The 27053-nt window shown below is 36.9% G+C and overlaps 1 protein-coding gene across 14 annotated transcripts in view; it reads right to left on the reverse strand.

The window, feature by feature from the left end:
• Positions 1–27053, reverse strand: part of add1 (adducin 1 (alpha)) — a 55519-nt gene that overhangs the window by 1513 nt on the left and 26953 nt on the right. For 2 of the 14 annotated variants that reach the window (XM_061733646.1, XM_061733654.1), the window contains exons 11-16: positions 22052–22147; positions 20034–20126; positions 14014–14170; positions 12425–12733; positions 8312–8401; positions 5275–5312 (exon numbers count right to left, since the gene is read on the reverse strand). In XM_061733646.1, the coding sequence (XP_061589630.1) occupies positions 5278–5312; positions 8312–8401; positions 12425–12733; positions 14014–14170; positions 20034–20126; positions 22052–22147 (780 nt within the window). In that variant the 3' untranslated portion in view covers positions 5275–5277. Of the gene's footprint in view, positions 1–1001; positions 1056–2725; positions 2742–5274; positions 5313–8311; positions 8402–12424; positions 12734–14013; positions 14171–20033; positions 20127–22051; positions 22148–27053 lie in introns of all 14 variants that reach the window. The other 12 variants (XM_061733643.1, XM_061733642.1, XR_009783475.1 and 9 more) reach the window with 11 other exon arrangements.

Genomic DNA, 27053 nt, shown 5'->3' on the forward strand with positions numbered 1-27053 from the left:
TGAAATGACAAAATAAAAATAGAGAAATAATCCAAAATAATCCGTTTCCCATCTTTTGTTTTGATAATGAAAAACGGAAAACGGATCGTTATCCATTATCCATTGGGAAATCCATTGGAAATTGGGAATTAAAACAGCGAGTGGAAAACGCTTTTCTCTATTTCCTATTCGTTTCCAACGGGGGGGGCAGTATGTTAGAGTTCAGTTTATGTTATTGATTGGATGCTGCTTTTTTTTTGACGCTGCAGCTGAACGGACTGTCACAACATCACTGCAGTTTCATGACGGAGTGAAGACAGATTACAGATTAAACTCATGGTTTCATATTTGATTTATTTTCTGTTTCAACATTAAAAAAATCTAAAACTGTTAATTTTCAATCTGATGAACAAAAGAACCAGAAACAACTTTCTTCATTTATTACTGCGCATGTGCAATCCCCGCCATTTGTCCAATCCTTGTTTTCAGTATCCTTGGAAACAAATAGGAAATAGAGAAAAGAGTTTTCCACTCGCTGTTTTAATTCCCAATTTCGATTTTCAAACACATCAATGAAATTGGATAACGGATAATGGATAATGGATAACGATCCGTTTTCCGTTTTTTATTATCAAAACAAAAGATGGGGAATGGATTATTTTGGTTTATTTCTCTATTTTTAATTTGTCATTTGAAAACAAAAAACGGATGGCCGTGAAGTACACGGACCAACATAGCTGCTACAAACCAACCACTGGGTAAGAGTCACGCCATTTTCTAGTTGAGGCTGAAGGAATAACTGTCTGACACTTCCACAGGCAACACTCTCATTAAAAGCCAGAAAGAAGTCATAAAAATGACCTAAATAATTACAATTCATAACAATTCACCTAAGTGTGCATCCATCTTGTTGTAGAAGCCAAACCAAGAGGCGTTTTTTAATATCACACACAACTGCAAAGGAAAACGCATTTCCCATTCATCACTTTATGTCTTTCTGACGCCCAAGCTTTTTGTTTTACCTTCATTTGTACAGGCAAATCTTAACGAGTGCAGTTCCTTTGTTCATTTGTACCCTGTGTACAAATAAATAAATACATAAAAATAATAGTAACAATGATTAAGAAACTTTCAATCAAAAATGTAAAAATCAAACCACACGTGTTTAGTCCAGTAGGGGATAAGGGGGAATTAATTCAAACCAGAGCAGCGCTCACAAAAGCAATCAATCAGTTATCAGCAGGAGCCACAGAGTCTTAATCGGTAAGTAGAATGTTACGTTGGACTGCTTTCTAGTCCAGATGCTGGGAGTACAGATGTGGTGTAGACAGCGTTTGCTTAGTAAGGCTCAATTTCTGCAAACAAGAAATACAAGCTGCTTCAATTTTCTTCCAATAGTGTTCCAGAAAAAATATTGTATTCAGTTAGAAAAGAAACTAGAGAATTTGACCTTATTTTGGGGACTTTTTTGGGATTTTTTGCCTTTAATGGACTAATGATCTGAATCATCTACTATATTAATGAATGTGTTTACACAGGAGTTGATTATTTAATGTATTATTCATTTTTGTTCTAGTATTGACAGACATATGTTAAATGATTTTGAATGATGTAATTTATTGACCATATGGGAGAGGGAAGGGGAGAGGGTGTGCTGTTGTTTTTTATTTTTATTTACTTTTTATTATTATTATTTTTATTATTATTATTGATTTATTTTGGTTTAATTAATGTTATGAAAAGTAAAAAAAGGGGGGGAAATATTGATAATTATATTATTATAAATCTTATTTCTTTTTTTTAATGCCCTCAATAAAGACATCTATACAAAAAAAAAATAGTGTTGCAGGAAGATCTTTTTTTTTTTTTTTTAAATTGTGCTTAAAGCAAAAACCCAATCCATCTGAGTGCAGAATATTTACAAAAATATCTACTCCGCCCATGTAGTTACCTACGTTAAAGTACAGTAAGCCTGCCAATATATATATATATATATATATATATATATATATATACATACTCTGTAGCAAAAACAAGCCTAGGTATATTGTTAAGATGAAAAGGAGTCTAAACTTTCATTAGAAACTTTTCATTAGTTTGAAGCAAAATGACAAGTAATGTGATCAAAATAGTGTCATTTTAAGCTTCTGACCAGACTCAAAACTGTCCTTCCACTTAAGTGATATTGTCACAGAATGAGGTCATTCTAACTTAAAGCATATAAAAAGAACTGCCCTTTATAAGACAAATAATCATAGTTGGTAACTTTTTTAATTTTTTTTTTTTTAAATATATAACATTTTTTCTTTATATTTTCCGATAACCCTCAAGTATTTTATTGACCACCCAAGACAAGGGTTAAAATATTAATTTATGTTAGATCTACTTCTACTGAATAAGAATAATTGAATGAACATTTAAACTGGTCATCATGTAATTATTAGAGCAGAGTTGTTGTAACTCTGGGCTGTTTCTTCCAATACTCCAATCACAGAGGTTTGCGTTGCATCCAGCTCAAGTTTAACAAACAGCATCTAAAATCACTCCTATAAGCTGCTACACTACAGCCAACGCTACGCTGTGAAACACCAGCATTTTGTCTTTATTTTACACCACTGTACAGGACGTAGCTGAACGACAGACAGATAAAAATGGAGACCAATCAGCACGCAGCCAAACGCTTCAAGCTAAACCAACAGCAGCCAGTTTGGTTGGAAAGCCACACTGAAATAAAGCACTGATGTACCTGGTAAAGGACCCGCCTGTAAGACAGACATTTTAACACATTTTTAAAGCATTACAGGATTCCTTAACAAGACAGAAGATTATAAACATTTAGACATGTGCTCGTGTGCAAAGAGAGGCTGGTTAATTTGAGTGGGTAACTGTCAGGAAGGTAAGAGAAGTTATCTAACATACAAGACTGAGCAGGATGTGGGGGTTACTTCAGGAACGTCCTCCACTTTCGTCACCATCAATCAGCTTAATGGGACCTAAATGTATGATATTACATGGAGTAAGATAACTTCCAAAAAGATGTGTCCATGTTATAACTATTCGTATTCGTAATGATAAACATTTGTATGTAAATAAAAAGTTGTACCCAAAATTCTGCTGTCACACACATGAGTCTGATAAATTATTAGGGTTAGGATTGTTTTTATGTGAGTATGAATCTAAAAGCTGTGAGTGCAAAGTCTTGTGAATACAACTGTAATTTCTACGACTACGAGTCTTCACTGTGAACACGAATTCAAGTTTATGGGTACGAGTCGAAAAACTGTTGAAATGACGTCACAGGCAGGTCAAAGCATAGACATAAGAAAAATAGAGAAACATATTTTCTCATCAACAAAACATGTTATTTACTTGTCTGAAAAATGGCAAAAATAAGAACTTTATTGATCCCACATAGGAGAAATTTGTGTTATATCTGCTATAGAGAACAAGGTAGTGCCAAAAAACAATATATATCCCCCTCACAAGAATAAGAAAAATATAGAAAAATAGATCAACAAAACATATTTAAAATTTTTCAAATAACAAAATAACATATTTGAACCATTTTTCAGACAATAAAATAATTGAAAAATGTGAAAAATAGTTAAAATATGTTATTTTGTTACTTGAAAATGTAAAAATATGTTTTGTTGATGAGAAAATATGTTTCTTTATTTTTCTTATTTTTGTGATTACTCCTATGTGGGATCAATAAAGTTCTTATTTTTGCCATCTGAGAAAATTAAATATATTATATTTGGTGCCTAACTGTTTCCCAAGAATATTAGTGCGTGTTTGAATGAATAAATGAGACGTAAAATGTAAATTTCTTTGTAGAAAGGCGCTTTATGAAAATAAGTCCATTTACTTGTATTACCGTATTTTCCGCACTATAAGGCGCACCTTAAAGCCTTTCATTTTCTCAAAAACCAGCAGTGTGCCTTATATATGATCATTACGGTAATTTCTGTTACTGTAGTCAGGGGGATTGTGGGTAATGTAGTTGGTGTCGCCGAAGTAACGGCACTAAAAATGTCAGGAATCGTCACAGACGTTCAAGACAACAGCAGCGACGCTGACTCGCATAATAGCGACTTTGACGAGACGGAGCAAAGCTAGTTTTTATTTTGTTAATAAAGTTCGACATACGGTACTTTTCTTCTTGTTTTTTTTTTTTGCATTTGCTGTAGGATTTTGTTGCATTTCCTGTAGAGCAGCTCCATCAGGTAGATACGTAACTCAACCCCAGCCACTATAGTACTGTAGTTTACCATATATTTAGTGCGCCTTATATATGGAAAACGTTTTTTTTTTTTTTTTTTTTTTTAAAGGTTTTTTTGGGCTCTAGTGGCCCTTTATTGGAGATGCAGATTGGAAAGGGGTAGAGAGAAAGAATGGGGAAGACACGCAGCAAAGGTGCGCGGACTGGATTCGAACCCGCGACCGCTGCAGGAGGACTGTAGCCTCAATATATGGCCCGCTGCTTAACCCACTGCGCCACCAAGCGGCCCGGAAAACGTTTTTAAATATGTCATTCATTGAAGGTGCGCCTTATAATACGGTGCACCTTATAGTGCGGAACATACGGTAGTTTACAGCGCAGTCTTGAACATCCAATATGGCGGCTACGTTGACGCCATATTGGATGTGGCAGTTGTTTCAGCACTCGATGGGGCGTCTACGTATAAATGTCTATGCTGTTCCTGCCTGTGACGTCATTTCAACAGTTTTTCGACTCGTACCCACAAACTTGAATTCGTGTTCACAGTGAAGACTCGTAGTCGTAGAAATTAGAGTTGTATTCACAAGACTTTGCACTCACAGCTTTTACATTCATACTCACATAAAAACAATCCTAACCCTAATAATTTATCAGACTCATGTGTGTGACAGCAGAATTTTGGGTACAACTTTTTTATTTACATACAAATGTTTATCATTATGAATACAAATAGTTATAACATGGACACATCTTTTTGGAAGTTATCTTACTCCATAATATTACAGTTGTAAAGGCAGAAAAAGGCAATTTGCCATGGTCATAATCTTGAAACAGTACCGTAAATTTACAGAGAGAGAGGAAGGAGCTCTGAAATAACCCCCATCAAGCCCAAAGTTAAAAGTTTCAGAGGCGTTCAGGTTAACAGTCACAAACCCCTACGACCAAGTTAGTTCAGACCACAGACCAGTTCTGCTACTGAAGCCATGCAAAGGAAAACAAAAGGGGTAATAACACAAGCGTGTGGAGGGTGACTGGTAATAAGGAGGGTGGCGAGGAGGTGGAACAGTACGTACTTACTATGGCAACAGGTACTCTTTTGTATTTCCATCTCCTTTGATTGTAATCGCAGCCACAAAGAAGAAAAAGCACAAGTAGAAACAAATGTCTATGCAGATCAAAACACAGGCACTGTGTGTTAACTCAAACAAAAATAAAGAAAATGTAAAAGAAAATAAAGAGGAGAAATAAAAAATAAAGGAAATGAATGGTTGGAAACCATTCGTAGCAGACCCCATCACTTAAAAAATAAAAATGGAGAATGGTATTGAAGGGGGAGAGGAAATGCCGAACAGAGACGTATGTTATAACAGTTCTGATATCAGATTACACCTCCGTTCAATAATGCCCTTCTCTTCCCTTCTGTTTGAGTGATATAATTCATTAAACTGTTTAATAAAAACTACTAATTATGACCTTTTTTCCCCACTGAAAGGTCAGTTTTAGTATCATTTTGAATGATACTGCTGACGTAGGTGTAATCCAACGGTAATAAAGACCAAGAGGGACGAATAAAAAGCTCTGTCCTGTGGTCTATCACCTTTACTTTCTCATCGTCTCTTCTAGGGCCAGTCCTTACACTGGAAACCCATTACCGACTAAATAACTGCTCAAATTACAAAAATTTAATTCTCATTTTTTAAATAGAGGGAATGCGCATGACGTCACAGATGCGACTTCACAGCGGGTTACGCTCACTGAGTGGTAGAAAGACTGAGTGGCAGCGTAAACTTTCAGTTAGAGCAACTGGAAAACATCTTAAATGGGAAAGAGCTGTTGTGCGATCGACTGTACTCATAGATTTAGCAAGAAATCAGAGTTATCGTTTTACAGTAGTGATGCACCGATTGTTTGGTAACCGAAATTGTTCGGCCGAAAATGGCAAAAAAACACTTTCGGTGTTCGGTGGAATAAGTGGGGAAAAAAAAACGAACAATTAATAACAGCATTGTAAAATAAGGAAATAGACTGACCGCTCCGTCCTGTAACGTTGCACACTACATAAATCGTTGGCCAACCAAAAAGTAACCACATAAGAACATTCACCAGGAGGTGGAACCAAAACAACATAATGCTGGGAAATTAAAACATTTTCATTTTTTTATGTTCAATAAATATTTTCTACCTTGTAATTTTGTAAAAGATTTTTTTCTTTGAAAAGCATGCCTAAATCAAATGTATTTGATTTATGCAATGGTGAAAAAATTGGCAAAATAAATGAAAAACTGCTGAAGAACCATGTTCGGTATTGTTCGGTATTCGGCCAAGTGTTTATTATTATTTTCGGTTTCGGCCACAAATTTTCATTTCGGTGCATCACTATTTTACAGACTGCCAAAAAATAAGCTTAAGAGAGACAAATGGATCGCTGCAATTCGTAGAAACAACTGGATTCCAGGCACCGAAACGTGGATTTGCGGTTCCCATTTTGTATCAGGTAATGTTGGATTTTTGGGTAGCTAACGTTAAACGGTTAAATCATAAAGTTCGGTGTCCTCATCACTTTAATTTCTCCAACAAATCCTGCCTTGAAGTCAGACCAAGCGTCAAGACTTTTGTAAGCCTTCAGGCTTTGCCTCGTGTATTTCCCCGGTGTAGAAATTAAGTACATATAAATATCAGGAAACTGGATTCGTGGCCAAATATTAATGTCCATGGACCACTGGTTCTTGGTAACTGTACCAAATATTAATGTCCATGGACCACTGGTTCTTGGTAACTGTACCAAATATTAATGTCCATGGACCACTGGTTCTTGGGGTAACTGTACGGGTCACTGTCAAGTCCAACTGCCTTTAATTTAAGCCCATAATCGGCTGTTATCCCGTCTTCTCTACTAGTTGCAGCCATTTTTGCAGATGTTTTGCCACTCAGTGCTAAGAGTAAGGGGGCGTGGTCCAGTGGGAAAGTGACGTCAATGCATTCACTCTATATCAGGGGTGTCAAACTCATTTTGCTTGGCGGGCCGGATTTGACCAATTTTTTTCTCGCGGGCCGCACGCTCAAAATAACAAAAACGGTGCAAATTTTTTTTTTCAAATTCTTTTTTTTTTACTATTGTTATCTAATCCAATATCAGTTTAGTTAATTTTAAAGGAAATATGCACTTTGTTTACACTCTAATTATGTAAAATATATTTCCTCAGGATCTTTTCTTGAAATTTCTCGTTTTTTTTTTAATGATGTAAGATACTTTTAATCATTTTACAAAGATAAACAGAAACAAGTATGTTTTTTTTATATTTTGCTTTTTTATAGGAAATTTAATGAAAGCAAAATCTTTCTTATTACATCTGAGAGTGTTTTTTTTGTGATTTAGAGATTTTCCCAGTACAATTAAGTGTATTTATTTTTAAAAATTGGCGCGGATATTTACACCAGTGTGCCGAAAAAGTCAGCACTTCTCTTTTAACTGTTTTACTTTGTCACTATCCTCGTATTCAAAACTGAAATTCTCTGAATAAATATCTTCTATCATCTTTTTTAGCAGTGATATTTTTCCTGCGAAAATATATAATAGTAGTCAGTTAATAAAAATAAACGACCGTCTACAAAGAAATAAAATCAGCAAATGCATTCTAGAAAACTAAAAACGTTTCGAAAACTGCTCTCTTTGTGGAATAACGATGGATTTGTAAAAGAAATATATTATCGATATCCTGTGATTCATGGCAATTATTTATGACTTCCTTTTTAGTAAATTAACATTTCGGTTTTTTGCGTTGGAAACTTCTAGCGGGCCGCATGAAAATCTCTCTGCAGGCCGCACATTTGACACCCCTGCTCTATATGTATATTAAAAAAAGGAAAAAAAAAAAAGTCCTCTTGGCCTGTTATTACAGAAACGCAGCCCTTGTAGTATTATTATTATTATTATTATTAAAAGACCACAACACAATGACCCCCCCGAGCCAGAAGACAGGCGAGCAGTGGAGGAGGAGGAGCCTCAGCCATCCCAGACCATAGAAACATAGAAACCGCGTGCCAGAGAACTGGAGAAACCCATGCTGGTTCAGGCAGGACCAAGAGCCGGGCGTCGTCAGGCCGACTTACCCTCCTCTGCTCTGATGGGGGTGCTAGGGGGCGTGGACGTGGGTTTTGGGGCGCTGGCCTCGTCGTCACACTCCATTTGTTGGTCTGCATCTGAAAGAAAAATAAGCAGTGAAAAAAAACCCAAACAAAAACTATTTTACACAAATAAATAGAAAACATTAAAGGGTGAAATACTTTAATTTGACGTCAAATTGCACAAGTGCAAACGTTAGCCACGCCTCTTTTAAACCTTTTGCTAAAGACATGAGAATCATCTGATCAAAGTGGGTCTTAGTATTAGGAAAATAAAACCTCAGACAAACATAACTTTATCCACTGTGATAAATGAAAAAAGGAGAAAAAAAAAATTGTACCGTATTGTCCCGAATATAAGACGACCCCGATTATAAGACGACCCCCTCTTTTTCAAGACTCAAGTTTGAAGAAAGACTTTTTGAACACCAAATTCAATTTTTATACAGAAAATAATTACTTTACATCTGAAACAAATGATTATAACAATATATTCGAGAGAAAAAGCATGTTATTTTGCCTCATTGAAATCATTATCTTGAAGTTTGCATCATAACTTCTCCTCAGCTGCCGGTTAACCTGCCGATCTTCCACCCACTTTTCTCCAGATTGTCGCTACGTTTCTCCACTTTCTGTTATCTCTTCTCTTATTTTCTTCTCTTTTCTTTCTTATACTATTTTTTTTATTTTTCTTCTTGGTGACAGGGGTTCGCTTTGGCCTGGGGAGTTTAGTTCAGCATTCGCTTTAAAGATATCTGGCGCCATCTAGTGTTGTGAATGGGTATAACGTCTAGACCCCGAATGTAAGACGACCCACACTTTTTCAGTCTTATTTCAATGCAAAAAACACCGTCTTATATTCAGGCCAATACGGTAATTAATAAAAATGATGTGGTCAATACTAAATACTCCATATCTGTACCATAGGATTTGAGTTGCTCAACAACACTTGATGAACTAATCAGCATGTGTGTCAGTCTCGACAAAAGAAAACATTTGGGCAGTTTGCTGGAGTAAACCATTCAGGTTTGTTATTACAATGCCAGGAGGGAAAGACATAAGCAAAGGCCTTGCCCATGAGCAACTGTTTCTAGTCATCAGTCAGTAAAGGGTTACAAATCCATGTCTAGAAAGGCAGAATTAAGGTTTTAAAGATCTCAAACTGGTTTAAACGCTGTGGCGGTACTCTGAGAGGCTTATAAAAAGAGCCAATTATGACTGCTTGATAGGGATGGGCGGTATGGACTAAAAAATGTATCACGATCATTTCTGGCATTTATCCCGATAACGATAAAAATGACGATAAAAAAAATACCAATACAAAAAGTGTCATCAACGGGAATTTTTCTTTCTTTCTTTCTTTCTTTCTTTCTTTCTTTCTTTCTTTCTTTCTTTCTTTCTTTCTTTCTTTCTTTCTTTCTTTCTTTCTTTCTTTCTTTCTTTCTTTCTTTCTTTCTTTCTTTCTTTCTTTCTTTCTTTCTTTCTTTCTTTCTTTCTTTCTTTCTTTCTTTCTTTCTCATTTCCTCAATTTATCGTTTTTACCGCGAGATGACAAATTCCTACTGTGGGGAATTTTTTGGGAATTTTTTTGACGGTTTATCGTTTAACGGTAAAATATCGCCCATTCCTACTGGTTGGTGAAAAAAAAGTTACATCATGTTGTTTGTCTGATGCTGTATTTCCCCAATAAATATACACAATTTAAAAAGGCAGGTTTAAAATAGTGTTACTAACTTTTGCACTTAACTGTACATACAGCTGAAATTTGAAAAACAATATATTGGTTCAGAGAAGCAGCTCGAAACAAACACCAAAGACAACTAAAAAGACCCAAATCAGGGAGAAAGCTTCAATCAAACACTTTTTAACACACTTCCCAATATACCAACCTTATAAATATATATTTTTTTCAATTTAAAAATCTGTAAGCCCTGATTTAAATGGTTATATTTGATGGAAATTAGAAGATGGAGATGACACCAACAGGTAACCAAGACAGGTTAGCAGGACATGAGGGAAAAACACTATTCCACATACTGCGATTGATTGGAAGTCTGAACTCAGGTGCAGCCTCCTTTGACTGAGTACAACACTTCTCTGCAGAGGTGAGGAGGGAGAAGTTAAGAGGGGGTGGGTTTTAGTGTTAAAATGAGCTCCAAACATCCTCTCTCCTCAGCTCTGCCCAAATCAAACTGCTCTGATGCCTTTTCGGACAAGACATCAGAGAAAAGGAATGAGGGGAGACCGGGGGTAGTGCTGGGCGGTATACCGGTTCATACCGAATACCGGTGTTTATTTTTCTTATGATATTAATTTATCATATACCGTAATACCGGTGAGTGTACAGTAGCGTACACAACGTTGGGAACGCCGCACGGCGCTACGTTCCGGGCCGCGCGGCGCGGCGGAACGTAGCTCCGCTGGACACTGTTTGTGAGGGGACTCTTTAGCAGTAGTGATGCACCGATTGTTCGGTAACCGAAATTGTTCGGCCGAAAATGGCAAAAAAACACTGTCGGTGTTCGGTGGAATAAGTGGGAAAAAAAACGAACAATTAATAACGGCGTTGTAATATAAGGAAATAGACTGGTCGCTCCCGTACCGGTTGCACCACAAACATAAATCGTTGGCCAACCAAAAAGTAACCACATAAGAATTTTACCTAACATTCACCAGGAGGTGGAACCAAAACAACATAATGCTGGGAAATTAAAAAATGTTCAGTTTTTTATGTTCAATAAATATTTTCTACCTTGTAATTTTGTAAAAGATTTTTTTCTTTGAAAAGCATGCCTAAATCAAATTTATTTATATATATATCTGCTTTATTATAAGTGCCGCCACCTCATTGTAAACGGCATCATTTTGTGAGGCCATGCAAACCTGTATTTATGTTTTTCTACAATATTTCCTCCTCATGACAGTAATATAGGTCATTCTAAGCCAATTTACTGCTGCAATTCCTTTCCAAATCATTAGAAAATGTGGTTAACACCCAGTTGTGCATGAAAAAAAAAATACTCTGATATACTGTGAAACTAGGGCTGTTCGATTTTGCCCAAAAATAAAATCTCGATTTTTTTCTCTCAAAATCCGATTACGATTATTTTGTGAATTGACAAAAGGCAAAGAAATGATTTCAAATATGCTGTTTTTTTATTGAACATTTGCCCCATTGGGCTTTAAGTGCAAACTTTGCTCTTATTAAACCAAAAATGAATGAATAAAGTGCAAAACTCTGTAAAATAAGTTGAAAAAAAGTTTTAAAAAATATAATAAAATATAAAGTTTTATCTCTAGAAAAAAAAAAATCAGCAAATCAGCACTTGCAAACATACAGTAAGTTATATTTCCAATTAAATAAAACAAGACATTTTCTAATTAAACTAAACTGGGTCTTTGCATGCTAAATAATAATGCAACCCATGAAGGAGGTAGAGGTGTGTAATGTCAGTCATTACATTTGCTATTCACATTTGCAAGTTTTTTGCAAGGAACACGAGCCGGTCTACCGGTGGCATGTTAGTATATCACCATGGTTACAACGCCTCCTCCTACACTAAAGAGCCTCTCTGATGGGGCACTTGTCGCAGGTATTGAGAGGTATTTCCATCAATCATTAATATGGTATCAATCATTAATATGTGTGCAGACAAGGTTAAAAAAAAAAAAAAGTGAAAAATCGATTTTACGAGTTTCACGTTTTAACATCGTTCTAATTACATAATCGCGAATACGATTTAAAATCAATTAATCGAACAGCCCTACGTGAAACCGATATCATTTTGAAAAATACCGTGATATAAATTTTTGGTCATACCGCCCAGCACTAATCGGGGGGGGGGAAAAAAAAACAAAAAAAACAATCAAGCAAAGGCCTCAGAGATTAAAACATGGGTGGGGAGGGTGCTTGCACATGGTGAAACGATGGCAGCAGACTCCAACCCATCAGAGAAAGGAAAAGACACAGCAGGCAGGGATTCCCACACTCCCAGTGGCGTGGAGTAAAGACGGGCCGGGGCTGAGCAGGGATGGGGTGTGGGGGGGGGGGCCAGAGCTTTAGGCAAGACTCCGCTCCGTCTGGTGTACGTGGAGGCTGACCTGGCTCTACCGCCGACGGCTCCTTGCCGAGGGCTCGCACCACGGCACTGTGAAACTCTTTCTGCGGAGAATCTGGAGCCGGCAAGAACTCGTCTGTAGTTGAAAAAACGTCATCGGCTACCGTCCCCGCCGAGTCTGCGGCACTTGGAGCCGCTCCAGAGAGGCCCTGAGGGGAATAGCTCTGCTCAGAGGCCGGGGTGGGAGCCGGAGGCCGGGGCTTCTCAGAGCTGGCAGGCGAGACTGAGGCGTGACCCGCTGGTTCCAGATCTGGACCGGTCGGTGGGTCGCTACAAACATCTCGGCTCTGCACTGTGAATCCACGTGGGGGGTGTGTGAGAGATAACATCAAAGCTGGGCCAATCTGAACTTCAGGACATTGTTTTGCATCATTTTGCTTGCAGGAAAAATATCAAAAAGAAAAAAAAACCTGTTATTTTACCACTTGAAAGTTTGAAATAAACAGCTCGGATTATATGGAGCCAAATCAAGGCCAAAAGTTTTGCTAATTTGAAAATAAAATTTGAACCTGAAAATTCTTTTTTACAGTTTCAATTTTTTTTATTTCAGTTTCAAATCTTTTTTTTTCAGTTTCACATCTTTTTTTTTCAGTTTCATTTTTTTTTTTCAGTTTCAGACTTTTGGCCCCGATGTGGCGTGGGGGGCGTGGCCTCAACTGAGAGGGGCGTGGCATCACGAGTGACAGCAGAACAGAGAAGGCGGGGGACGTTCCTCAGTCATGTTGCCTTCAGGAAACGTAGGTTGCAGAAGTTATCAGTAGAAGTATGATTCAACACTGTATATACACTATATTCACGTGATTGGCAGTGGAAAAAACTGATATTAGTGACACATTTCTGTTTAAAAAGCTGTTTGAGACCATACTTGTCACCAATCGCAGTATAAAAGCAACAAACTATGCCAGACTGTACAGTTCAACAGCCACACTTTAAAGTTTGACATTTCTCACTTCCACATCCTACCAAGTACGGTCTAAAACAGCTTTTTAAACAGAGATGTGTCACTAATATCCGTTTTTTCCACTGCCAATCACGTGAATATAGTGTATAAACAGTGTTGAATCATACTTCTACTGATAACTTCTGCAACCTACGTTTCCTGAAGGAAACATGACTGAAGAACGTCCCCCGCCTTCTCTGTTCTGCTGTCACTCATGAATCCACGCCCCTCTCAGTTGATGCCACGCCCCCCACGCCAGATCCGGGCCAAAAGTCTGAACCTGAAAAAAAAATTTGTAACTGAAAAAAAAAAGATTTGAAACTGGAAAAAAAAGAAGTGAAACTGAAAAAAAAAGATGTGAAACTGAAAAAAAGATTTGAAACTGAAATAAAAAGTTCTGAAACTGAAAAAAAGATCTGATACTGAAAAAAACAAATAATTAAACTGTAAAAAAGAATTTTCAGGTTCAAATTTTATTTTCAAATTAGCAAAACTTTTGGCCTTGATTTGGCTCCATAGGATTACAGCTGCTTTATGATTTGCTGTCTGGACTCAAGAAAATACCTTTTTATTATGAAGTGTTTTGACAACATATTGGAATCAATGTGTTTTTCTTTGCTCTCCATCTTTACCTTCACCTCCTTTCTGTTTCTGCTCCACCTCCCGCCGGTACTCGTCCAGCTCCTGGTCGGTGAGTTTGTTGAAGGGGTTGGGACCCTGCTTACTGACGACCACCTTGGGCTGGTACTCCTTCTCGATGATGGCCTTGGACGCGGTCACCAGCTCGCCCTGCAGGACAGAGGGGAGGAGAACAAAGGCATCAAGAGGACAGATTCACCCGCAGCGCTTGGTGTCGACTAGACTGCAGCTTACCAAGTATGAGTGAGGAGTGGATGAGGAATGGAACCGTTGTGAGCGCTTTGAGGGTCCAAATAAATACAAAACATACAAATCTAATCCATTTTTATTATAGACTATCTGGAAAACATGATCACAAGTAGGAATGGGCGATATTTTACCGTTCACGGTAAACCGTCTAAAAAATTCCCCACGGTAAGAATTTGTATCTCACGGTAAAAACGATAAATTCCCGTTGATGATGTTTTTGTGTAAAACTGATTTATGGAAGGAAGGAAGGAAGGAAGGAAGGAAGGAAGGAAGGAAGGAAGGAAGGAAGGAAAAAAGGAAGGAAGGAAGGAAAAAAGGAAGGGAAAAAGGAAGGAAGGAAGGAAAAAAGGAAGGAAGGAAGGAAGGGAAAAAGGAGGGAAAAAGGAAGGAAGGGAAAAAGGAAGGAAGGAAGGGAGGAAATGAGCCTGAAAGAAAGAAAGAAAGAAAGAAAGAAAGAAAGAAAGAAAGAAAGAAAGAAAGAAAGAAAGAAAGAAAGAAAGAAAGAAAGAAAGAAAGAAAGAAAGAAAGAAAGAAAGAAAGAAAGAAAGAAAGAAAGAAATGCCCATTGATGACGTTTTTGTGTAACAAGATTTATAGTTAAAAAGGTGGAGTTGAATTGGTATTTTTTTTATTGTCATTTTTATCGTTATCGGGATAAATGCCAGAAATTATCGTGAAACATTTTTTAGTCCATACCGCCCATCCCTAATCACCAGACAGTAGGGAAGGTGATCCTATAACTTTTACACAAAATTTAGTGAGTTTTTATTTTTTTCCCCTCTCCAGAATAGCTACCTCTAAAGAAACAGTCCAATCCAACAATATAACGTGAATAAACTCTTTTTAAATGGCAGTAGGCACTGCCACCAGGGGTTAACAGTTAAGCCATAGTGAATATTTATCACGTCTTTCCTTTAAATTATTTTCCAGGACACTTTAAGCGGACATTTTAATTAAGGGTGTGGTGTCTGAGCATCTCACTCTGTTCACAAGTACTTTTATTGGAAATTGATGAGGTTAAGTCGACATGAAAAGTCATTAATCTCTAATTTCTTGTCCCATCAATCTGTGCACAAACAGTATTTTACATAATTCATAACGTTTTTTTCCCCACTTGATTTTTATTGTCAGACAATAAGACAATTGTGAAATACTGGATAAAGTGCAGCCCAGTGAAGATTACCTGTTACCTGTAATCAACTCTGCTGAAATCAGAGGAAAGGACACGCCCACTACAGCTCTGCCTGTCACTCAACACGGGAGAGGGCGGAGCTTGTGGCCGTGGGAGAGAAAAACCTACACATCTAACGACACTTTTTAACTTTCAGTCACTAGTTTTATCTCTAAACGTTTAAGCCCTGTCCCAATACTCCCCCTAGTCCTACTTTTCATCCCTACCCCTAAATTTTGCGCGTTCCCGTGAGGGCAGTGGTGTCCCAATTCCTCTTTTCACCTAGGGGGAGTGGAGAAAACGAGGGCGAGTGGCTATGAATCTGTCCCTACGGATCGAGTGTTTTCGGATGCACACCAGGGACAGAAACATTTCCCAGAATGCTTTTCGTCGTCATTTGCGGACTGAATCCCCCAAAAAAACATGGCAGACATTTCTTATTTTTTAGTGAATAAAATTTCTAGCGAGAAATATATATTTTACTTTCATAATATTCACTCAGTGAATGTACATAATCACTTTTTTGTCCGTTGTTCACGAAGATCACGCCGGAGTAAAGGCTGTTAGGTTACGCCGTAGGCTACGTAACCTACGCCGTAGGCTCTGCGTCGATTTGACTCGCCGACTGAGGGCAAACATCATTCGCAGACTCGTCTCAGATTGTGACCAAGGGAGCAAGCATTTTTTTGTGAGAAATAGAGAGAAATAATCCTGTGACTCGTCAGATTTGTTTTGGATGTTTCTGATATAATAGTTTTCAGAAACCACAAAGCAATCCAGCTGTTATCTGAGTAATTTACACACTTTCAGATAAAGCTGAAGTTAAGATAGCGGAGCTGATTTATGGTTCCGCGTTAAATCGACGCTTACGGCGTAGGTTACGCGGCGACGCGCGCCGTACGCCGTACCCTACGCCGTAGGGTATTTTCGGAGCAAATTTCTTAACAGGCGTTATTTGGATAAACTGAGCCCAGGTTGGGGATCTTAACGGTTACTTTTACACCTGAAAAAATATCAAAACTTAATAAAGTTAAGTTTATTAAGCCTACAGCTGAAATTAAATTAAATTCCTTCCTGATTAGGTGTAGGGATGAAATCGAGGGGTAGTGGGAGTATTGGGACAGGCACCTGGGAAGATTTCAAGTGCCCTAAAATCTGTCCCTTCTTTTTTAGGGGTAGTGAAGAAAAGAAGGGGGAGTGAAGAAAGAAGGGGGAGTATTGGGATTGGGCCTTAGTCCTTAACGGCATCTGAAAAGTTGATAAATTTAGTCAACTGGAAGGTCTGGGTTGGAGCACCGCTCTGATTGGCTGGTAGCGTCACGTGGGGTGATGTGCCTGCTAGAAGCAGAGATGGCCCTTCTCCTCCATTACATTCACCAACAAAGCAGGGGGAGGATCCTTTTCCAGGACAACTTAACCGTTTCCAGGACATTTTACCTTTTATCCTCATTTTCAAGGTTTTCCGGGTAGGCATTGAGGGACCCTGTGTATTTTTATACACATTATTAACTTTCTAGACTACTTAAAGACGCTGTAAAAACATGGTGAACACGACTATCACTGACGGCATTTCAAGAAAATGAATATTACTGAATCCAGACAATCTACAGCAGCGTTCTCTAAACCAGGAAAAAATAAATATGTAAAGAAGACGATCTCATGAGAGAATTTTTCTTTAAAGTTTCTCTTTCCTTCTATTACATATAACCAGATCTAGAGACAAACACAGAATGCGGAAACATTTTTCTGACATTTAAAAAAATGACGCATCTTTCTCATTTTGTACAACTTTAAAGTGTTTTTTTTTTTATCTTACATTAAGGTCTTAAATAAACCCCTGACAGCTTATTTTTAGAACAAGACTGAAGGACCAACAACTTCAAATAACCCTTGCTTCTTTACTACATTAGGGAAAGTCTTTTTTTAGCTTTTAAACCATCAGGCAGTTGCTTAAGGTTTATAAAAACACTGATGCTCTCTCAGAAATACTCATAAGACTAATGCTAAGAGGGAAACCAGGTAAAAGGAACTTTGTAATCAAACATCAACAATGCTGATGCTTTTTGGAAACAACTCCTGCTTTCTCTTTTGTGTTATTTTGAAAAATGTGTTAAGATCGAGGTGTTGAAGTCAGTTTTGTCTTTAAATACATGTCTTTTGGAAAACACGTTCACTTTAATAATTTTTCCCCACAACAACAGAAATTTTGACCAATAGTGCAGAAGTGTTTGCATCCAACTGTAAGAGAAAAATATTTGTTACTGGAGCAGTAAGTACCTTTCTAAAAGATTTAGCAGGACTATAGGACCCCTCGGACACATCGAGGCCGTCAATAGTGTCTGTACAGTCAGAAAGAGGGGCGTCCTGCAATAGCAAACCCAGTGAAGGGGAGGCACAACCGAGCACACTCAAGTTAGCAGTCTCTCAGGCGGCCAGGAAAAGTGTGCTGACATTCAGACGTCTTTCACTCAGCCAAAGGGGGAAAGAGTACGGCAGCATCTCACTTCAGAAGAGGCACCTTAAATTAGGGCTGGGCGATATGGACCAAAAGTCATATCTCGATATTTTCTAGCTGAATGGCGATACTCGATATATATCGATATTTTTTCTGTGACATAATTGGGGTTTCCCCCAAAGCATTATAGCATAGCATCTCTGTTAGCATCTCTGTTAGTTTCATTTTTTTCTGAGGCAAACCCTTAAAAAAACAGTCAGTTTTAATACAAAGCCTCGTGCCAAATGTCACACATATACCTTTATTAACAGAGGTCTGCACAATATCAAAATGTATAAAACACATGAAATAAAAATAAACTGCCTGCATATATAGAATAAAAATGGTTCTTGAATAAAATAAAACAAATATCCCTTTCCTGCATAACAATTAAATTAAAATACGCTGTGCAATTAATACAATGTAGACAGTAACAGGCAGACTTTTCCACTGAGGTTGACAGTTGTGCAAATAACAAAACATTTGTGCAAATCTCAAATAAAACATTCAAGTCAATTTGTCACAAAATAAGCTATATCAAAATCATAAAAAAAAAAAAAAAATGTTTAAATCGATATAAACGATATTGTCTCGTACCATATCGCATTTGAAAATATATCGATATATATTAAAATCTCGATATATCGCCCAGCCCTACCTTAAATAATCCCAAAGCAGACATAAAAACTGCTCTTGTATAAATCAGCAGGATTTTTAATTCCTTTTGTGGAGAGCCAACTATTTCATACTAGAATCTGCCTTTTAAACTTGATGAATTAATCTTAACTTTAACATTTCAGACGTCTTTACGGTTTGTGACTTTCCACCTCTGCATTCATACACACAAACGCACACAGAGACAGTAGAAATGCATGCATGACGAGGTGGTTGTGCAAAGAGGTGCATTATTATGAAATGAATGGCAGCAATGCAGCATTTGGCCATGAGCATGCTTTGCAAACTGCCTACACATGGGGGCGCCAGAGAGTACGAGACCATCTGATATGAAGCTTGCAGTTCATCAGTGCCTCAACGGGCGATACTATTGAGGCACTGAGGGAAGTAACTGCTTATGTTCACCTAATCATGGTGGTGCGATGTCTGTCCACAGAGACAAAACCACATGCACTGATGAATTTAACGGGAAAGAAAAAAAAAAAAAAAAAAAAAAAAACATCTATAACAGACTTTGTCCAAAATCACCACCTTGCGAATGCTGCTAAGACTGCAGACGGCCAAAAAGAGAAAATATCCAACTAAAAACACGTATTTTCTCCAGAATAAGTTCATGCACTATATGAACAAACTGCAGCATTTTGATTTACAGGGCAACTCCAGACCTGGACTGAACTGAATGACATACGTTTAATTTATCTAATATCTATGGTGGCCGAGACCCGCCATTGCTGAAAATAAAAGTAACGCTGCAAACAGAAACAAACGCCGCTGCAAATAAAATAAAGGCTTTGCAAATAAAATAAACTCTGAAAACAAAAAGAAACGCCGCTGCAAATAAAAGAAATGCTGAAAATAAAATAAAAAAACGACGCAAATAAAAAAGCCACAACGGAAGTGAATTACTGACTATTTTTGCCGATGCACCGGTGTTGCACATTAAAAATTACACGTAGCGACGTTGAACGCTAACCTTTTCACTTATTTTCTCGTTCGTTGTTCTCTCTTATTATTTCTTCCTTTTCACTTACCTCTTCGTCGTCCTCTTCTCCTCTCACGTAAAAAACACCAGTGCATCAGCAAAAATAGTCCCCGGTAATTCACTTCCGTTGTGGCTTTTTTATTTGCGTCGTTTTTTTTATTTGCAGCGGCGTTTCTTTATATTTGCAGCGTTTCTTTTATTTGCAGCGGCGTTTGTTTTTATTTTCAGCGTTTCTTTAATTTTCTGCAAAGGCGGGTCTCGGCCACCGTAAATATCAATTTAAACTAAATAAAACAAAGGCTACAAATGACCCAGCTACATTAAAAAAACCAACAAACAAACAACAAAACCTATGCGTTTGGTCATTATCAGACATGTATTCATCTCCAGGTCAGGAAGGCTGTAGCAGTGAGGCGTGAAAGTGCAGCGTCCACAGACGTACCTGGTTAAAGGTGCGCTCCACCACCGATCCCACACACAGGACCTGAGACTGGGGCCCCGCTGTCGTTATGTCCTGCAGGTTTTGCTCCCGGATCTGCAGACAACCGTGCAACTCATCAAGCAATGATCAACATACAGGAAGTAGAGCTGGGTATCGATTCAAATGTCAAGAATCGATTCGATTCCGATTCTTAAGATTCAGAATCGATTATCACCATTTGATTCGATCCGACCCGATTCGATATTGATTTGGGTTAGTGTTGCCTGGATTATATGACTTTAAAATAACTATTGAAATAATAATTTCACAATAATTATTGTGAAATAACTAAGAAATAAATAACTCAAATAGACATTTCAATATCCATTTAAAGTGCAAAAAAAAGAACGAAATTGCAACAGTTCATGCAGTTAACAAATTATTTTAGCTTGTCTGATTTATTCTGTCACCAGACACAGCTGGACATGAAGCACCCGGCATTTTTCAGGTATTTCATGACAAACCGTGTCCGATAACAGAGAAACCAAACACGCTATAGTAAATATAGATAATATGAAAGTCATTGAACTACAGTTTTTCACAATTGTTTAAACACATTTCCTGATAGACTACCTCCCTTTCTCAAAACTCTAAACACAAATTACAAAACTCACACACAAAATGCAAAATCCTGAACTTCTCTTGCAAAAGCACACACTCTACCCTCAAAACAGCGTTAACTCTTCACTAAATGGTATTTCCTTCTCAAATGCCAAACACAAACATAATTTGAGTAGACATTTCTAAGCACCCACTGAACACTGATGTGCAGAATGGAAGACACTATAGTATGAATGGAAAACACTATATGAATGTTCAGGAGAATCATGCATTTGTATGTTCAGTGTTACACCTGTTACAGCTGTTGGATGTAATTTATCACCATATAGTATTCTTATGTATAGGCTACTCAAATAGAAAACAACACACAATTCTCTAATATTTTACAGTATGAGTAGGAATGCTAGAAGAAGTGCAGTGTTGTAGGGGCCAAGGGTGGCGGTGATGGAGGACGCTGTGGTGATTGAGTCCAGTTTGTCAGTTTGAGCAACATTTATTTATTTTTCTTATTTATTTACTTTGTTTCTCTCTCTCATATATATATATATATATATATATATATATATATATATATATATATATATATATATAAAAATAAATATGTATATGTTTATGTATATATATATATATATATATATATATATATACACAAATAAACATATCAAATCAAATCAATCAAGTTGTTGAGCCGCAGCACACATTGTTATGTTCCCTCCACGTTGGCCAGGGACCTCTGTGACGGCACGCTGGCCGATGATATTCCTCCCTCGGCACCTTCTTTTTACAAGGTTGAACCCGCTTCATCAATGAATATGAATTCAATGGCAAATTGCTGATTGCAAATTGCACAACAGCCTTTGGAGTTTAGAAATGTGATTGACTGTGTGTTCTGTGTGAACAGCAAGAGAGGGAATTCAGGAAGAGTGTGCAGGGTATTGGGAATTGTGTGTAGTGTTCAGACACCTGAAACATGAGTTTCAGGTTGTGCACATTGTGTCTGATGTTCCAATAAATGTGTTTAAACAATTGTGAAAAACTGTAATATAACATTTAGAAATTAAAGCTGAAATGTCCAGCATTTTCTCTAAAGAAAAAGAATTTTCAAAACTACTGGGACTACTGGGATTAAAGTTCACCATGCAAAAATGTAATGATGAAAAAAAAAAAAAATAAAAAAATAAAAAAAAAAAAAATATATATATATATATATATTATTTTTTTTTAAATATATATAAAAAAAAAATCGATCTTTAAACATACAAATCGATTTTTAGGAATTAATATGAGAATCGATTTAGAATCAGAAAATCGATTTTTTCACACAGGCCTAACAGGAAGTTGTGATCTTGTAAATTAAGAAAAATACGTATCGATTGCAACTAATGACCAATAAATCAAATAGACGGAAGCTGCCGTACCTTATTCCTCATTTCCAGGACTTCCTTTGGGTTGGTGTTCATCGGGATGAACTGATTTGCTACAGCGGCCTGGCGAAGCCCTTCCTCCTTTGTCCACTGTAAATACCAAATAAAGAGTTTAAATAAATAGCAATAGTAAAAGTGATAATAATAATAATAATAAAGCTAAAACAATAGCCACAAAATGACATGAAAACCCAAGCACAATAAAACATATTTAAACAAAACACGACGCAGGCAAGAAGCATGCAGAAACAAAACTGACAAAGTTGGTTTGACTGTAAAAACAAAAGTGAACCAATGATGATGAAGAGGAACATTCAGGGAAGTACAAGAACAAAAAAATCATTTAGGTTTTTACGAAAAATTAAAGAAATCAGTAAGGGGCTGTTTTATGTTATTATCCACGTAAAGTCTGTACTAGTCATTTACGTACCCAGGATGCATCAGAAACGCTCTCGTACATTAAAAGATGTGAACATATCTTTACTATAACACCAGAAATGTCAGATTCATCATCTCTATCAACTTCATCCTCGTCAGGGTCACGGAGGCCTTTCTACGTTGGCTTCAAGCAGAAAGGTAAGGATCATTCTGCAGGGCCAAATACAAGCACTCTTACGGTCAATTAAAAAAAAAAAAAAAGATGCCAATGTCCCTTACTTGCATGTTATTAACGTTATCCAGAGAAAATCCACAAGATCACCAAGAATATGGGAATGCTGCGTGTTGTACCTGGAATTTTGACTAATAATCTTCTAATTATGGAGGCAATATTGCTACCCAGTACGACACAATGACTACCCAAAAAAGCCAATAACATAAAAGAGAAAACTCACAGCTGGCAAGTAAAATTTGCATTTTTTAAAATATCAAATGAGACTTTTTGGAAAAGAGTTGATGGGTCCAATTATTGCCGTATTGGTGCCCAAGCTGTTTTGCTGCAACAAAAGGCTTTAAGGCAGGGGTGTCAAACTCATTTTGCTTGGCGGGCCGGATTTTACCAATTTTTTTCTCGTGGGCCGCACGCTCAAAATAACAAAAACGGAGCGAAAAATGTTTTTTTCTAATACTTTTTTTTTTACTATTGTAAAACTGAAATTCTCAGAATAAATATCTTCTATCATCTTTTTTAGCAATTATATTTTTCCTGTGAAAATATATAATAGTAGTCAGTTAATAAAAATAAACTACCGTCTACAAAGAAATAAAATCAGCAAATGCATTCTAGAAAACAAAAAAAAAATGTCGAAAACTGCTCTATTTGTGGAATAACGATGGATTTGTAGAAGAAATATATTATCGGATATGCTGCGATTCATGGCAATTATTTATGCCTTTCTTTTTAGTAAATTAACATTTCGTTTCTTTGCATTGGAAACTTCTCGCGGGCCGCATGAAAATCTCTCACGCGCCGAATGCGGCCCGCGGGCCGCACATTTGACACCCCTGCTTTAAGGGTTTAAGTGGACGACAAAATATGCTATATAACTTAAACCTTTCATGATTCTCAGAGCTGGTGGTACTTTATTATATACAGATAATTTCAAGTGTGTCACAGATGACGATTGGTTGAAGCTCTAAATGAAACGGCAGAGGATTAACACTATGTTAAACAACATCATCAAAAAAAAACGTTTCTCATCATCATTGATATAACGTCTTAACTTAAAAAAAAAGAAAAAAAAACACCAGGAGAGTCACGCTGAAGATCGAAGAGAACATCACGGATGAGAGGGGGTGGAGGTGAGGAGTGGGCAGTGGTGTGAGGTGGTGGGAGAGCGAGAGATGGCTGACTGAGGCGATGGGGCTGGCTTACGAAGCGAGAGTGGCAGTGAGGGGTGAGCTGGCATCACCAAAGTCATTTTCCAGGCTGATACACAACAACAAGGACGACAGAGATAAGAGAGAAACACATGCGAGAACACTCGCCCATTTCGTGACCCACAGAAAAATAAATAAAAATTAGACAAGTCACGGTCACTACATAAAAACTACAGAAGAGCATCCTTCCTGCAAAGGATGATACATTTTATTGATATGCTGAATTACTCCTAAATAGGCACTAGGAATGGGCAATATTTTACCGTTCACGATAAACCGTCAAAAAAATTCCCCACGGTAAGAATTTGTCATCTCGCGGTAAAAACGATAAATTCCCGTTGATGACGTTTTTGTGTAAAAGCTGATTTATAGTTCTGTGTTAAATCCATGCACAACCTACGTGAAGGAAGGAAGGGAGAAAACAAGGAAAGAAGGAAGGAAGGGAGAAAAGAGGAAGGGAAGAAGGAAGGAGAGAGCAGGAAAAAGGAAGGAAGGAATGAGCCTGAAAGAAAAAAATTAGCCTGAAAGAAAGAAAGAAAAAAATGAGCCAGAAAGAAAGAAAGAAAGAAAGAAAGAAAGAAAGAAAGAAAGAAAGAAAGAAAGAAAGAAAGAAAGAAAGAAAGAAAGAAAGAAAGAAAGAAAGAAAGAAAGAAATGAGCCAGAAAGAAATGAGCCAGAAAGAAAGAAAGAAAGAAAGAAAGAAAGAAAGAAAGAAAGAAAGAAAGAAAGAAAGAAAGAAAGAAAGAAAGAAAGAAAGAAAGAAAGAAAGAAAGAAAGAAAGAAAGAAAGAAAGAAAGAAAGAAAGAAAGAAAGAAAGAAAGAAAGAAAGAAAGAAAGAAAGAAAGAAAGAAAGAAAGAAAGAAAGAAAGAAAGAAAGAAAGAAAGAAAGAAAGAAAGAAAGAAAGAAAGAAAGAAATGAGCCAGAAAGAAAGAAAGAAAGAAAGAAAGATTCCAGTTGATGATGTTTTTGTGTAACAAACATGGCAGATCTGATAGATTTATAGTTACAAAGGTGGAGTTGAATTGGTATTTTTTTTATTGTCATTTTTATGTTATCGGGATAAATGCCAGAAATTATCGTGATTAATTTTTTAGTCCATACCGCCCATCCCTACTGCAAAGGATGATACATTTTATTGATCTGCTAAATTACTCCTAAATAGGCCCTAATCCTTTTGTAAACCTGGTAATGCCCAGCACGATGGAGGGGAAATAAAAATAAAACATTTTCTTTCACCAAACTGAACAAATAGGAAGTGAAGAGGGAAAAAAAATCCTCATGCAAAATATTTTATATTTTCAAAGTAAGCATGTTACTCGCAGGGAAAGGGAGTGGGGGGTAAAAACAAAACATGACTTAATTCCTAAGTCTGATCCCAAGGGGTTCTGGATGGGAACAGCTGGGCTGGGTTTGGGCTGGTTGAGTATGGCATGAACATGTAAACACGATATACTCACTGAGAAAGAGTCTTACAACACAACAACTCCTACTTTCCCAAAAGGAGACAATTGATTCAAAAGGTCAGGTCAAATTTCAATTTTTGTTTTCAAGTTTTTCCTTCTTTTTTTTTTTCTTCCTTTCATTAGATCCACTCATGCAGGGCTTGAGGTGTGCAAAGCCACTTTCAGAATAAAACTGAAAACATAAATTATAAAACACAAATAAAAACCATAACAGAGGCAACATAATTATGCAACTGGAAGCAGTTGCAAGCTTTAAAAGGAAAGTAAAAAATAAGCAGGCTGCATAATTCTTTGATAAAGAAATGCTTGTGTTTACATCTAATACTAATTTCCAGATATGTGTAACATATCCGCAACTATTTTTGAACTATAAATATTCTCAGATGCATGCTACTTTCCTCATCTATCGACTGAAATACCTAATTATTAAACAATTACTTTACAAAGCAGTGAGATGTGTTATTCTGGTAAATATCAGCTTAATCTGTTGACAATTTTGCCCGGAATATCTTTAAGCAGCAAAGTAAGCCAATATCAAGATGCAAAGGAAAAATTTAGATTTAAAAAGAGTCGTTAAAAGAGTAGATGGCGTTGTCAGCAGCAACTTCACCTCGTCTTGCCACATTCACCGTTTAGAGGACTCATGCCACACCCCTGCTGCTCGCTCCTCTGGGAAAAACATCAACACCAACAATGCATCTCACTTCCACACATGCAGTGGGGCATGCTGTGGGCCGGCGGCCTGGCATCACCGAGAACCAGGAGACCAGTACGGGGAGGAAAAACTAAACACAGAGGCCCAACTAACAATATATTTAACTGGCAAAGTTAGAAATGTTTGTTTCGTGAAAGATTGAGGAGGATTATACTGGTTGGTACTAGGGCTGGGCGATATATCGAGATTTTAATATATATCGATATATTTTCAAACGCGATATGGTACGAGACAATATCGTTTATATCGATTATTAAAAAAAAAAAAAAACTTTTTTTTTAATGATTTTGATATAGCTTATTTTGTGACAAATTGACTTGAATGTTTTATTTGAGATTTGTACGAATGTTTTGTTATTTGCACAACTGTCAACCTCAGTGGAAAAGTCTGCCTGTTACTGTCTACATTGTATTAATTGTACAGTGTATTTTAAATTTAATTGTTATGCAGGAAAGGGATATTTTATTCAAGAAGCATTTTATTCTATATATGCAAGCAGTTTATTTTTATTTCATTTTTTTATACATTTTGATATTGTGCAGACCTCTGTTAATAAAGGAACCTGTGTGACATTTGGCACGAGGCTTTGTATTAAAACTGACTGTTTTAGCTCGTAGACGTATTCTACTTCAATGGAAGGACCAAAAACCTCCATCTCCCAATTCTTGGTTGAAAGACCTGATGTCATTTTTATATTTAGAGAAAATTAAATAAGGTATTAGGGGTTGCTCTGATAAGTTTTCTTATATTTGGGAACCTATTCTTTCTTTTGTTAATTCTTTGGCATCCTTGGAAGATTAATTTAATCTGATTTAATTTAATTACAGGGAAGTATGATATTGCTAACCATGTCTATTTTTTGTAGGGTTCCTCTTATGTCAGTTTATTTTAATTTTTTATTTTATTTATCTTATTTCGTATTTTTAAATTATTTTTTTTTTTTAATTTTTCTTGTTGTTTTGCGTGTCCTGTATTTTATTTTATTACTTTATTTTTCCT

This window comes from Cololabis saira, chromosome 11, assembly GCF_033807715.1.
Source record: "Cololabis saira isolate AMF1-May2022 chromosome 11, fColSai1.1, whole genome shotgun sequence".
Lineage (NCBI taxonomy): Eukaryota > Metazoa > Chordata > Actinopteri > Beloniformes > Belonidae > Cololabis > Cololabis saira.